The sequence below is a fragment of the Camelus ferus genome, chromosome 5 (genome assembly GCF_009834535.1).
Source record: "Camelus ferus isolate YT-003-E chromosome 5, BCGSAC_Cfer_1.0, whole genome shotgun sequence".
Taxonomy (NCBI): domain Eukaryota; kingdom Metazoa; phylum Chordata; class Mammalia; order Artiodactyla; family Camelidae; genus Camelus; species Camelus ferus.
The window spans coordinates 74,602,789-74,617,813 of record NC_045700.1 but is presented as its reverse complement, the minus strand read 5'-3'; the positions used below and the strand labels follow the sequence as shown (position 1 = coordinate 74,617,813).

At 40.8% G+C, this 15,025-nt stretch overlaps 1 protein-coding gene across 1 annotated transcript in view; it reads right to left on the bottom strand.

Moving 5' to 3' along the window:
* Positions 1–14,565, bottom strand: part of DNAH7 (dynein axonemal heavy chain 7) — a 220,378-nt gene extending 205,813 nt beyond the window's left edge. The window contains exons 1-2 of the mRNA XM_032480142.1: positions 14,417–14,565; positions 8,796–8,855 (exon numbers count right to left, since the gene is read on the bottom strand). Of these exons, the coding sequence (XP_032336033.1) occupies positions 8,796–8,855; positions 14,417–14,431 (75 nt within the window). The 5' untranslated portion in view covers positions 14,432–14,565. The remainder of the gene's footprint in view (positions 1–8,795; positions 8,856–14,416) is intronic.
* Positions 14,566–15,025: the final 460 nt, after the last annotated feature.

Here is a 15,025-nt window from a genome sequence, read left to right as displayed (position 1 = left end):
CCATTTTGGTGATTCTTTTATTATTTAAATTCTGTCTGAAATATAATTTGTGTATTTACCCTGCTCTACTATCCTTGTTATCCTCCATCTCAGCCTACTAATTCAGTCCTATAGAGACAGATAAACTGACTTTAAAATAATGCTGACTTTATCATAGGAAAAATTACAAACTGGTTAACCAAGCCCCACCAAAAAAGTAAAATAAAAAAAAGAGAGAGAGAGAGAAAATAGTTAAGAACAAGATGGCAGAGTAGGAAGACCCTGAGCTTACTTCCTCCCATGAGCACCCCAAAATAACAACTATTTACAGAGCAACTATTGATGAGAATGACCTGAAGACTAGTAGACTAGTAGAAATGATCTTTTTCAGCAAAAGACATAAAGAAGAAACCATAATGAGATGAGTAGGAGAGGCGGAGACATGGAAAGCCAAGATCTATCCCTGGGTAAGTGACCCACAAAAAGATCACAATTGCAGTTCTCCCCAAGTAGTGAGAGGTCTGAGCCCCACATCGGGCTCCCCAGCCCAGGGGTCCTGCACCACAAGACAAGCTGCCAGAACATCTGGCTTTCAAAGCTAGCACTGCTTGCTTTTGGGAGAGCCAAGGGGCTACAGAAAACAGACTTCATACACAAATTCTCACACTCTCCAAGACCCAGGGCAGAAGCAGTAATATTGAAAAAGAGCCTGGGTCAGACCCACTTGCTGATCCTAGAGAGCCTTCCAGAGAGGAAGGAGGCAGCTGGGACTCACCCTGGAGACACAGATGCTGATGGAGGCCCTTTTGTGGAGCTTATTCTACGGGGAGACTGGTGCTGGTGAGTGCCACTGTGCAGTCCTCCCTCTAGCTTATTAGCACTGGTACACAGCCTCACCCACCAGCAGACCAGATGCCATCAACCCCCTTAAGCTCTCAGCTGCCTCAGAATTTGGCCCTGCCCACCAGAGAGCCCAGGACTCAGACTGCCCACCAGCAGCAGACACCAGCTCCAAAACCCTGGGCCCTGCAGACAGACACCCCAGGAACTGGCTTCAACAACCAGTAGGCAGCAGTAGCCCTTGGTCCTGGCCTCACCCACCAATGGGGCTAACAGCAACTCTGAGACCCCCAGAGCCCTGCAGCCAGAGATCCTAGGACCTGGCTCCACCTACCAGTGGGCCAGCACTAGCCCATGACATTGCCTCCCCCACCAGCAAGTCAACACCAGTCCCAGGAGTACCCTCAGCCCTGGCCTTGCCCACCAGTAGGCCGATCCTAGCTCTGAGATCCTCAGACCCACAGCCAGGCACCTGGGGACCCAGCTTTTCCCACCAGGGGGCTGGCACTAGCCCCAGGGACCACCTGGTTCTCTGCAACCAGACTCCTCATGACCCAGCCCCATTCACCAGCAGCTAGCAGCCTCTGTGCTAGGAAAGGCCTGGCAACCAACCAGGCTGGGAGCCACCTATGCCTACCTGGTGTGGCCACAGTAGTCAGCTTGCCACAGAAGAAGGCCCACACAGCCCACACAGAGGGCACCCTAGAGCATATAGCTCTGGTGGCCAGAGGTGAGTATGCTGCTAGGCGCCATAGGACATCTACTACATAAGGCCACTTCTGCAAGGTTGGGAAAAGTAACCAACCTACCAAATATATAGAAATAAAAATACAAAATTAGGCAAAATTAGGAGACAGAGGAATATGTTCCAAATGAAGAAACAAGAGATACAATCCCAGAAGAAGAACTAAATAAAGTGGAGGTAAGCAATCTACCTAATAAAGAGTTCAAGGTAATGATCATAAAGATCACGAAGAACTCGGGAGAACAGATAAACAGAGAAGTTAGAAGTGTCTAACAAAGAGGAGGAAAATATAAAAAAACAACCAACCAAAGCTGAAGAATACAATAACTGAAATAAAAAATATACTAGAAAGAACCAACAGTGGATTAGATTATATAGAGGAATAGATCAGCCCTGGAAGACAGAGCAGTGGACATCACTCAAGCCCAGGACCAGACGGCTTCACAGGTGAATTCTACCAAACATTTAGAGAAGAGTTAATGCCTACCCTTCTGAAGCTATTCCAAAAAAAAAAAAAAAAAAAAAAAAAAAATCTGCAGAGGAAGGGACATTTTCAAACCCATTCTATGAGGCCACTATCATCCTGATACCAAAACCAGACAAAGATATCACCAAAAACTGATGAACATGGATGCAAAAATTCTCAACAAAATACCAGCAAATCAACTCCAACAATATATTAGAAGGATCATACACCACGATCAAGAGGTACTTATTCCAGAGATGCAAGGATTTTTCAATACCTGCAAATCAATGTGATAAACCACAGCAACAAACTGAAGAATAAAATCCATGATCATCTCAATAGATGCAGAAAAAACTTTTGATAAAATTCAACATCCATTTATGATTAAGAAAACGTCTTACCAAAATGACTATAGAGGGAACATATATCACCAATAAAGGCCACATATGATAAGCCCCAACTAACATCATACTCAACAGGGAAAAGCTGAAAGCACTTCCCCTAAGATTAGGAAAAAGACAAGGTCACCTACACTCTCCACTATTATTCAACTGTACTGTTGGAAGTCCTAGCCACAGCAATCAGATAAGAACTAAAGGGAATCCATGTTGGAAAGGAAGAAGTGAAATGTCACTGCTTGCAGATGAGATGATATTACATATAGAAAATCCTAACGATGCTACCAAAAAACTACTAGAATTCACCAGTGAATTCAGTAAAGTTGCAGGACACAAAATTAATAAACCGAAATCTGCTACGTTTTAGTACACTAACACATTGTAAGAGAAATTAAGGAACCAATTCCTTTACAACAAAAAGAATAAAATACACACAAGTAAATATAAGGAGGTAACAGACTTGTACTCAGGAAACTAAGACACTAATGAAAGAAACTGAAGGCTGCACAAATGGAACGGTATACCATGCTCGTGTGTAGGGCTGGACCAAACTGACTCTGTTCTGTCAGCTCTATCTTAGGTCTACTGTCCTAAACCTTCCCCTTTACACATGACTGAGCTTGAGCCTAATTCTCAAGGAATGTGCCCAGGCCAGATGAATTCCCATTCAACTTTTACCCTTGCCTTTATCTGATATGAAAATCAGAAGTGTGCCTTTTGCTGATGCAGACTGGTTAATGGTCATGACAGAGCCAGGGGGAGGGAAAAACCCCAGTTCCCATTGGTGCAGACAAGCTTCTCCCTAGTAGTCAAATTCTGTTTTTAGCTTTGGCCTCTTTAAATTCCCCTGTATCCCTCTCAGCAGTGCTCAGTGCCGGTGCCAATGCCTCTGGATCATTTGTCCACCCAACCCTTCCTGCCTGTGTGTAAGTTACCCACAATACATTTCCTAATTTCACTTTATGGAGTTGCCCACTTCATTTTTCAGTTCCTTCTCAGTTTGGAGGATATCATTCAGTATTTCTGACTCCCAGCATCACGGAAGGAAGAATTAATATTGTTAAAATGGCCGTACTACCCAAGGCAATCTATAGATTCAATGCAATCCCTATCAAAATACTAATGGCATTTTTCCAAAGAACTAGAGCAAATAACTCTAAAATTTGTAAGGAAACACAAAAGCCCCTGAATAGCCAAAACAATCTGGAGAAAGGGAACAAAGCTGGACGTATCACGCTCCTTGATTTGAAGCTGCACGACAAAGCTACAGAAATCACATGGTACCTGGCACAAAAACAGACACATAGATCAACGGAGCAGAACAGAGCTCCCAGAAATGAAACCACATTTATATGGGCAGTTAATCTACAACTAAGGAGGCAAAAACATACAATAGGGAAAGTCTCTTCAATAAATGGTACTAGGAAATTGAACAGCTACATGCAAAGAAAACCAAAAAGGACTACCTTCTCATACCATATACAAAAATAAAATGGATTTTAGGACATAAATGTAAGATCTGAAACCATAAAACTTCTAGAAGAAAACACAGGCAGTTTGCCCTCTGACATCAGTCTTAGTAATTTTTTTGTTCTGGCTATGTCTCCTCAGGCAAGGGAAACAAAAGGAAAAATAAACTACTGGGGCTATATTAAACTAAGAAGCTTTTGCATAGCAAAGGAAACAATCAACAAGTGAAAAGGCTGCCTATTCAATAGGAGAAAATGTTTGCAAATGATATATCTGATAAGGGGTTAATATCCAAAATATACAAGGAACTCATACAACCCATCAAAAAAAAAAAAAAACCAATTAAAAAATGGGTAGAGGACCTGAATAAACATTTTTCCAAAGAAGACATGCAGATGGCCAACAGGCACATGAAAAGATGCTCAACATCACTAGTCATCAGGGAAATGCAAATCAAAACCACAATGAGATACCACCTCACACCTGTCAGAATGGCTCTTATCAAAAACACAAGGAAAAAATTCACAAGGAAAAAAAGTTTTTTCTATTTCTTTAGCATTGTATCTATATGAGATGATGGATGTTCACTAGATCTGTTGTGGTCATCGTTTCATGATGTGTGTAAGTCAAACCACTATGTTGTACACCTCAAACTTAACACGGTGTTGCATGTCAAGTATGTCTCAATAAAACAGGAAAGGAAGAAAAGGGAAGGGAAAGTAATGAGCTTCAGACAGCACTTCTCAGATACAAACACCAAATTCGGTGAATGTTTCACACACATGCAGTTCTGTTTTCTTTAATCCTCAGGGGGCCACAGGGTATGAAGGGAAACATGAACACAATCTTTTCAAGCTAAAAAGTTACTTGCTGAAAACAATAGATATTCTCAGAATGGAAGGCTTCCCTTTGGGGAGAATGAGGATGTGGCAAAGGCCTGCTAAGAATGCAGCTGTGGATAGAAGGAAAATGGTATATGGTCCAAGCGCTCTAGAATTTTCATACTGGGACACAAAGGCAATTCAGATCACATCTACTGCATTGGAGTCACAACGAACGTCCAAAACACTCTGCTTAACCCCAGCCTTCTAACTAATTCCCACACACTCAACCTCTTAGGATCTTGGCAGCACCCAGTCTGCATGCTAAGCTGCCATCTCTGGTCTCACCAGCACCCTGAGTGGAGAAGAGTGCTGAGGGCCTTAATGTTTCCTCTTTACCCTGCATTGCAGGATGTTCTACATGTACAAAACAGAATATTTTATGAATAGTGATCCTCTGGCTAACCAAAAAGAGCAGCCACACGTAAGCCAGAATACCATCCAGCTAAATAATGTTGTTCTTTAATAAAACCAGAGGGGTGAATTTTAAAATAAGAGCTACATTTTTTTTTTTAATGCTGACAAGCAATTCCATGCTAGTGTATATCTTCCTTTCAGATGATGACTTAGACATATGCCAATGCTTTGGAACTCTTGTGAGCCTGGACCAAGAGAATTCCATTGACTATTGTTTCAGACACTCTTATTTCACTTTCTTTCACATCCTCTCGGCCTCACCTCGATTCCAGACAAGGCTACAGTGAACAGTTCTGTGCTGGCTTCAATTCAGGTAGGAAGGATGGTACTTTAGCTCAATAACACATCTTTTGCTTTGTGCTTGGGGGCTTCTTTGATGCCATAGCATGGGACCCTCGGGGTAGACAATTCTGCACTCACACTTGAGCAGCTAGAAGTAGGTGGAAGTTTACAGCCTCAGGAGCTCTCTCCACCAACAAGGGATGAGAGCTGATGGTTACAAGCTACTACCCTGATCGACCTCAGGTGGATAATCACAGGAAGCATTCTGTAAGCAACTCAGAAGGTCATGGCAGGACCATCCCAGTTGCCTAGTGTGACAACCACTTGGTAACACATCCTCGTGTTGTCTTCTTAGTGTTACTTTCCCTGATCCTTTACTCCTGCTTCCTGAGGTCACCTCTCAAAGAAACTGTACACAGGTACTTTTTTCAGCTCTTCTTTCATAGGAAAACAGGCTAAGACACTCAAAAAGCAGTGCTTTTCCATCCTTTCATCTCCCCCTCCATTCCACTCTTATCTTGCTCCATAAAGGATTTTAGATTCGATTCATGGGGTGAGTGAGGTGTGCAGAAAGGGTGAGTATCTGGTCATCAGCTCAAAGAGGCTGGGGGCCACCAGCACTGTGTCACCCTTGATTTTAACAAGGATCACCTCCAGGAGTATGAAGGTCTAGAATGAATATGACTCTAGGTCTTCCAATTAGAAAGGCCTTATATGGTCACGTGGGCTTAGATCCCTGGGAGTTATTTTTTTCATCAAATTTCTAGGACCCCAAATCCATCACTTTTTTTTTTAACATTTTTTTATTGAGTCATAGTCATTTTACAATGCTGTGTCAAATTTCAAATCCATCACTTTTTAAATGCCAATCCCAACTTCTGCCAGTTCTGAGAACTCCAAACTTTGGGTCATCACACAATACATTAAAAAAAACCCTGGATGGGTGCACCATATAATACTAGAAGCTGACTTTGGAAAAAAGCAGGTGCTTGCCAGAGACTGCAAAGCAAAAGGTTCCTTTCTTTATGACTTGCGGGAGTCAGAGCAGCCCTCACTACCCTACTCACAGTGAGACAGGAGGGAAGAGGGCAGGGCACAGCAATTAGCACCAAGGTGGTGGAAGAATCAATTCCCAGCAGACCTTGAGCTTCAATACACGATCACTGAAATACAAGAGCAAGCTAAATGGCACTCCCACGGGTGCTATGACAGTTTCAAGGCTCACCATAAAAGGTCAAAGGGTGAGTGTTGACCCAGTTTCTGGGAATCCCAGATCCTTCCCCAAAGTAGTTGGAATAATCCTCCCACTTGTTAGCATATGAAGTTACCAAGCCCATAAAAACTAACAACTCCCACACCTTATTTTTATCATTTTTTCCTAGCCAACCCCAACTTCTGAGGCCTCCGAGTAAGATGCCCCACATTCTGCCTATGGAATGTGTATCCCCTAGGCCTTTCTCTTGACTTTTGAGATGGCCCACACTCTGCCTATGGAGTGTACATCTCTCTGAACAAATCTACTTTTACTCAACTACGGCTCGCTCCTGAACTCTTTCCTGCGTGAAGCCAAGGATCCTTACTTGGTAAGGTGCATCTCAGGGACTCACCTGGGACCCGGCAAATGGCCATCCTCTTGCACCCAATTTTTTCCTGTGTCAAAAGCACCTTTTTTCACTTAGTGAAAGAGTCTATTTCCACAGACGCTATGTGGGTAAAAAATCGTAGGTTAACTTCATTGTTTTCTGCAGTCTCCCCCACCCTGAGAAAAGCTGTGTGTTACTAAAAATGGCCTAATGGCTCTAATTCTGCCACTTATCCTTCCATCTACAATGTTCATTATTTAAGAACAAACTAGTTTTTATGAAAAATGTAAATAAATGCAATTATTACCCCCCTAAAAATCTTAACTACTGCTGGAAAATTTTATCCGAGTGCAAACCTTAATAGTCAAATACACCTTTTTTGATCAATGAAATATTTTTAAAATATCTCTTTCAAATATTATTTATCTTCAAAGACATAAAACTCAAATGATATGGAAGAAAAATTGCAAGATAAAGTCAAATATGAGCACAGTATAAGGTTTAAACCAGCTAAATAAACATTTTAAGCAATTATATGCCTCACTAGCTAGAAAGGATTATTCATTTCAGCCACTGGATATTTATTCAGTAAGTAAATTTAAATTCAGCTAATATTTCTAGGCCTATATATATACTAACAAAATTTTTTTAAAAACCTAGTGGCAATTTTTGTTCCATTTTTAAACGTGTTAAATTTTTAAAGAGAAAATAAAATATCTATTCCATTTCAGGTCTTTGTCTTTTAACATAGAAAACTTAAGTATTTGCAGAACTAAAAAAAAAAGCTCTGATTTTATTTTCTAGAACATGGTGTGATAATCCTAGCATTATTGATACAAATAGGTTCACAATTAAAACGTGTACTTTGAAATATTCAAGAACGTTCACCTGAAATTTTCACTGGAGTTTTCTTTTTAATCTGAAAAACTCCTTTATTTCAAATTGTTAGAGATCTTCTCTGTGCGAAGCCACCTAGATTTCAGTTTATAGTTCATTCTGAGCTTTTGAAATACCTTTCAAAACAAATAATGTTTACATTGAAACTCCACTTAAACTCAACTTGCAGGAGTCACAAGAGTGTAACTTAAAGCTATTAAACTCAACATAATTATTTGATAGCAAATTTATTGCAGTAAAATCTAATTTGTCCAGCACGTGATCAACTGAAAATGTCTATTAACTACCTCTTCCACAGGACAATGATAATTTAACATCAACAAAATGTGAAAAAGGATGGCCAAGATCCAAGAAATCTCCTGTAGCTAAAAGCACTGGAAGAGGCATCTTTTCAGAGATCATCAAATGAACCACTCTCACTTCAAACCCAGAAACAGGGGCAGAGTTAAGTGACTCCCCAACAGTCACACAACCATTAATGAAAAATCTGCTATCCAAGTCCTTGTTTCCCCGCTCCAATAGTGCTTCTACCGGCCCATCTCCACAATTCTTTTATTCAGAATACTCCAAAATTCTGTACATACTAGGTTATTATGGCTTACAGTACATTTATTAAGACAGCTGTATTTCCTAAGGGGTGTATGTATGTGTGTGTAAATATACATATACACACGCATATGTATATATACACACACACATCATAGATGATCTCCATCAGAAAAGAAAATGGAGAACAGAAATTTAAAAATCAGAAATTAAGTAACTTAGTTGCAAGTTTGAAAACTAGTAAACAACATTGTTATAAAAGCAATAAAGTGTGAGATACTGATAAATTACCGTAGATCGTGGTAAAAATCTGACTGGTGTCTTGGATTTTTCTTTGCTGGCTGATTTATCCTGCATGAAAAAAATACAAAAAAAGCAAACTGTTTACTCTGTTAATGCTAAAATTGATTCATCAACCAAATTTTACAGAGTATGTAATATAAAGTAAAGCACATATCACCCAAAATATTCTAAAACACACTTTATAGATGGGTTAATACAGTGTACAGAAAATCATAAGGAATCCACAAAATTATTATAGCTAATGCAAGAGCTCAATAAGGCTGCAAGATTCAAAATCAATACACAAAAATCAATTCTATTTCTAGATACTAACAACAAACAATCCAAAATTGAAATTAAGAAACAAATTCACTTACAATAGCATTCAAAAGGGTAAAATACTTAGAAATAAGTTTAACAAAAGAAGTGCAAGGCTTGTACAATAAAAGCTATAAAACATTATTGAAAGGAATAAAAGAAGACCTTAATAAATGGAAAGACACCTCACGCTCATGAATTGTAAGAATAATATTGTTAAAATGCAATACTTTCCCCTAAAAATAATCTACAGATTCAACACTTGCTATCAAAATCCCAGCTGCCTTTTTTGGGTAGAAATTAACAAGTTGATCATACAATTCACACGGAAATATAAGGGACCCAGAATAGCCAAACAGTCTTGAAAAAGAAGAACAAAGCTGGCAGACTTGCACTGAAAGATTTCACAACTCACTGCAAAGCTACAGTAATGCAGACTGCATAAGGATAAACATATAGATCTATAGATCAAAGGAACAGATTGGGAGTTCAGAAATACACCCATGCATTTACTGGCGATAGATTTTTGACAAGAGTGCCAAGACAATTCAGTGGGGAATTGGTCATATCTTAATTTATCTGAGTCTAATTAGTGTCCATTTACTTAGTCCCCACCTCCCTTCTCCACTGCTAAAACTTTATTTTTTTTCCCCAGAATGTACCACTTCCTAGGGGGACAATGTATTCATGTTAAGGCATTCTCACATTACTGTAAGTTACATTTGTGCTATTTAGCAGTAACTTCCAGAGAAGAATGCCTTTATCTTCTTTGCAATGGAGAATAATTCCATGGTGGGGGTACTCTGATTTATAAAACAGATAATATGAGTTGCACTTTGGCCACTTATCAATTTCTTGCCTCTCATGATCGAATCAATGTTTTTTCGCTCTCCTTGGTGGTTCTTTAGGAATCTACAAACATTTTTCTCCAGCTGGCACAATGCTAGAGAGAGTTCAAAAGGGACACTGTAAGAGGAAGGGACTTTTCTTCCTCGTTCCAGTGCTTTTTCTTGTTGCTCCTATGGTGTGGCTGCCAGCTGCCAGCATCCTTGCCGGTGGACACCTTCCCAACCTGCAGTGTGTGCCTGACCCAGTGGCAGTCACCCTCCAGCAGGGCTGCAGGTTTCACTGGCACTCCTAAGGGCAGCTTTCCAGCAAGTTTCCCTTACATCAAAGGGGGAAACTGCCTTTCAAACTCTCTCAAGCAAGACTGGTTTTCTCACTTCCCACATTGAGAACTTTCCTGATTTTCACAGCTGTATAGCTGTATGTATGAATATAATGCAATTTATCCATTCTCCTGTAAATGAACATTTAGCTTACTTCCAATGCTTCTCTATTACAAAAGATGTTTTAATAAACATCTTTTAGCATGAATTTTAATATAAACACAATTTCATCTCATGCACACGTATATACTATATAGGTTGTGTGTATAGTATTTTTTTTTCTATTTAACTCCACTGGTATATTTGTCTACCTGTAAACAAATTATATAACATTGTCTAAATTACTGTGACTTCACAAGAGGTCTTGAAATCCATAGGACAATTCTCTCCACCTTAGTATTCTTAAAAATTATTATCCACAATCTTGGCCTTTACCATGTGAATTTTAGGATCTACATTGCTTGAAACTTTGGGGGATTTTGACAGAAACACATTGAAATTTCTAGAATAATTTGGAAAAAACTGACATCATTATGATATTGACTCTTCATGAATACCATGTATTTCTTTATTCACATCCTAGGAGTATATTGGGAAGTGTATCCTTTGAAAACATTTTACAATATTCTTCATAAAGGTCTTATACATATTTTGTTACTTATATTCTTAGGTATGAAGATTGAGTGAAAAAATGCATTATAGGATCTAAACAACTGACTTACAAACTTTTAATCCCAGCTGATTCGTCAACAGGGAAATATCTATGAAGTCTGCATCTACTTATAATAATTTCTGTGATGGTTATTCTTTGCCCCAATCCAGTCCCATGTTTTCCTTCCCGCTCTGTGCCTATAAGGCTGACTTCTATGTATGGGTATCATCTGGGCTTCCAGCACTTTGGCTTCCAGTGTGGATTAAGCAATGAGAAGCACCCTTAGGAGACGAGAGGATGAGGGGAGAGTTTGGGATATTTCTTTCCTAGTTCTCCCTGTTTCCCATAGTTTTGATAGTAGCCAAATTCTTCCAGAGCTCAGCTCCTCTCAGAAGCTACCATTCCAAGCCCCCAGTTCTCCCCAATTTCTGAGAATGAGGCTTCCTTTCTTTGACCCGTCTGGCCCAGGAGTGGTAATGGCTTTCTGTTGTTACTAATCCTTACGTGCCTCCCATCCCTGTTGGTTCCTTCCTTTAACCTTGCTAACACCTCTCCAAATGGTCTTTTTGTAAGTTTTCTTCAATTAAATCCTTTTGAGCATGCCATCTGTTTTCTCTTGGGATCCTGACCAACAATTTTTCACCACCAGTATGAAAATTGCTAGAGTCAAGGTCTTCTTTAAGTAGTCTGGCTTGAAGCTTAGTTTTTATTTTGCTGATTTTCAATGACTTGTCTATCAGTAGGGATATTTTAAACCTGGTATAATCCAAATTTAACCATTCTGATCAAATGACCAGAATCTATGAATGTATCTGGTTAAAAAAATCAACAATACTCTTACGAAGTTGTCTGGTTAAATCAACAACCACCTCTCAAAATTTAATAGGGTTGACTTAAATATAGTCATCATGTGTTCTGAGTTTTGGCTGTTAAAATCAATCACCATGCTGTTGGCCTCATAGCCACCTGTTTCTACTCTGATCTCCTTTTTAAGCAATGACATCAGGAAGATATGATGAAGGAAAACAGAATGAGCACCATATAATGGAAAATTATTTAATTTAACCACTAGAAAAAGTGCCAGGGTGGCGATAGGCTGACAGATTTTCCCTCTTCTCTGCCCACAACCTGTAGTGGATTTTGTGGGGAGTTTCGTCCTCTGTGGATATTTGTATTTTAAACCCCTGAAAGTTCTTCAACTGAAACTCAAAATGCCTTATGTTTTATCTAATTTTAAAAAATGAAATGAGCAGTTGCAAGGGATTTATATTTCTTTTAAATACTTCACTTAAGAGTTCAGACTGCTATTCCTGAAAAATGCCATGTCACTTGCAACTTTCCACTAATGAGATGAATATATTAAAAGCTCCTTCAGCAAATATGATTTTACCACCTGCTCACTTTTTCAAACTAAATGAATACATAAGTAAATGTCACATAAAAATGGCATTTCCAAGAGTTTAATCCATTCCGTTTGTTTTAGGTTAAAATATAAAAATTTTCCCTCTTTCAGAAGGAAAACTATACTCAAAATTAGCATAAAAGTTTCAAGAGTTTTAAAATTAAAGATCAGCCAAAGCAGTGAGAGAAGGACCTCTGCTGTTTAAAAATAGCAGGTAGAACATGTAAATAATTCTACATGGGATCACGCCCGTTCTTTCAAGGTCTCACTGCCTTTTCACTGATATAGTCCCTTTGAGGGGAGGGGTGAGGGGTGTAATTTCCAAATATCACTTTTATTAAGAAAAAGTGAAACTTAATTGCCAAGCAGGTTTTTAGTGGCTGCTTTTTAGTTGTAAACTGGTCAACTGGGGCTTTGTGAAATAATAGCTATTAAGAAATACCACTGCAAACATGGTAAACATGTATTTTAAATTTCCACACCATAGAATATGATTCAAGATCAAGCCAAAGACTGACGTGGGCATCAGGCCGATTGATTTACTTTTTTGATTAAATAATGGATTAGGGGTTTTGACATTTTCTGTTAGCAATCTACAACTCGATGTTACTTTTAACATTTCCACAATAAACTCCAACACCACCAAAAAATGATAAAGCCTTGGAAAGGAAAGAATTACAGTTTAGAGTCAAACAAGAAGCTAACCAAAATTTGCAGGCTTAAAAGGTAAGTTGTTTTCCATTCATCAACAGGATGCTTAAAGGTTCCTTTTTCATACAAAACTAGAGTTAGAGCTGCTTTCTAGCTGCCCAGAATCATACCCACGTTCAGCGTCTCCCCATTCTATTCTGGCATTAAGATGTTTGACCACTTGCGCAGCATTTCTTTTGTTTAGTTACTCTTAAGTTCAGTAAAGAAAGAGTTCTCGAAAGTAGCTACCACAACATGTGTTACCAATCGGGTTCCTTTTGCCAAAATGCTGAGACGTCGAAGGTTTGCAGCAGAGAGGATTTATTCACAAGGCGGCCAAGGAGCAGACAGAAGAACAAATCTCAAATCCAGCTCCCAGAAGACAAGAGGCTGGGGTATTTACGGGATAAAGGAATAAGGCAGCAGGGCGGTCTGAGGCGTCAGGGGGCGTGGGGAGCGTGGGGAAAGGTGATTGGGAAACGGTGTGGTTATCACCATTCAGTGCGGGTGTAACTAAGCTACAGGCTTCTACAGTTTCAAGAATGGAGATGCCTAGCAGGAGCTGAAGGTGCAACTTTTGCCCCTCCAATGTCAAAAGGTCACCACGCGGAACACTCTGGCATGCCCAGTTGGAGGGTGGGTGATCCTGTCCAGTCTTAACCAGCTCGACTCAAAAGAGACACAGCTGACTCCAAGCTCCTGGAAGACAGCTGAGGCAACCTCTTATTATTAGGCTACATGCTGCTTGGAGGACACGCAAGTCTTCTGTAGCAACAATTAAAAGCGAGTTTGATTAGTGAAGGCAGGTGAAATGGATTTGACTAATCACCCACATTTTCACCGGCATTTTTTTGTTACATGCCACGGAGATGTTTTCCTAAGAAGACATCCCATTTGCCACTTACCAAACCCTTTCACCTGTGGTATGGCATCTTATTTGAAGTTCGTAACAACCTTGGAAAGGAGGAAAAATTGTTCTAATTTTCTCCCTTTGCATAAAAGGGAGAGAAGGCTTATTACAAAGACCAAGTGATTTGTCTGCATTCGCACAGCTAGGGAGGGGCTTGAATTCCAGTCCTAGAGCCCAAATCCACGGCAACTCCCCACTGAGCTTCCCCCACCCCAGCACACCCACCATTTGCATACGGCTGGACCCTCTGGGGCCCACTGCTCGAGTGTTGTGTTTGGTTGTTATGACAACATAAGTAGGAACGGTTGGGAAGGAAGTATATGCGTTTTCACAGAAAACGCTTAGTATCCCAGGGCATAAGTGGGGTGAAGGAAGCTGTACCCCGCGGGCTCACAACTGGGGAGCCCGGAAGAACTGGGCTTCCATCAGTTTTGAAATACGACGCAAGCTTCGCGGCAGGACGAGCCTGGCGAGGAGCCGCCCTCTCACCTGATGGCTGCTCATGGCTGTGAGGACGCGCTGGCGGCACCTGGTGGCTCCTGAATCGCTCCTGCCCCGAGCCCCCGCGAACCCCTTGGACAAGAAACGCCGCGCCCGAGGACTCGGCGGTCTCCGCTCCCTCAGCGCCGGGCTGTCTAGCTTCCCGGCAGAGTTGGTTGCTAAGCAACAGGCCCGCGCAGATTCCATTTCCGGTCACCTGTTGCTCCTGGGCCAGCACCCGGGAACCGGCCGCGCGTTCCCGCGGGAGGCGCTTTCCAGGGCGCGTGGTGGCGCCCGAGCCAGTGCGGTGCGTCCGCAGCCTGCGGCGCAGTGAAATACCCTTTGATAACTGCGCCACACTTCTGCACCCTCTTTCTAACTTAGCCGGGTGCTCCGGGTCTCAGCCTTAATTCCTGTTTTCCTAACTTAATCCGTGCCTAGAATGTCTTGGAGGACTGGTGGAATGAAATGATTGCAAATTTCAACGCTTTTGTGGGCGAGTCAAATTGGAACACAGCATGCAAAGGCTGGAAGGACTAAACACCTCTCTTGTGTTATCCATGGGTTTTCCAACTCCTGTCCTTTTCTTGACTTTTCCAACACACTAGAAAACTATCC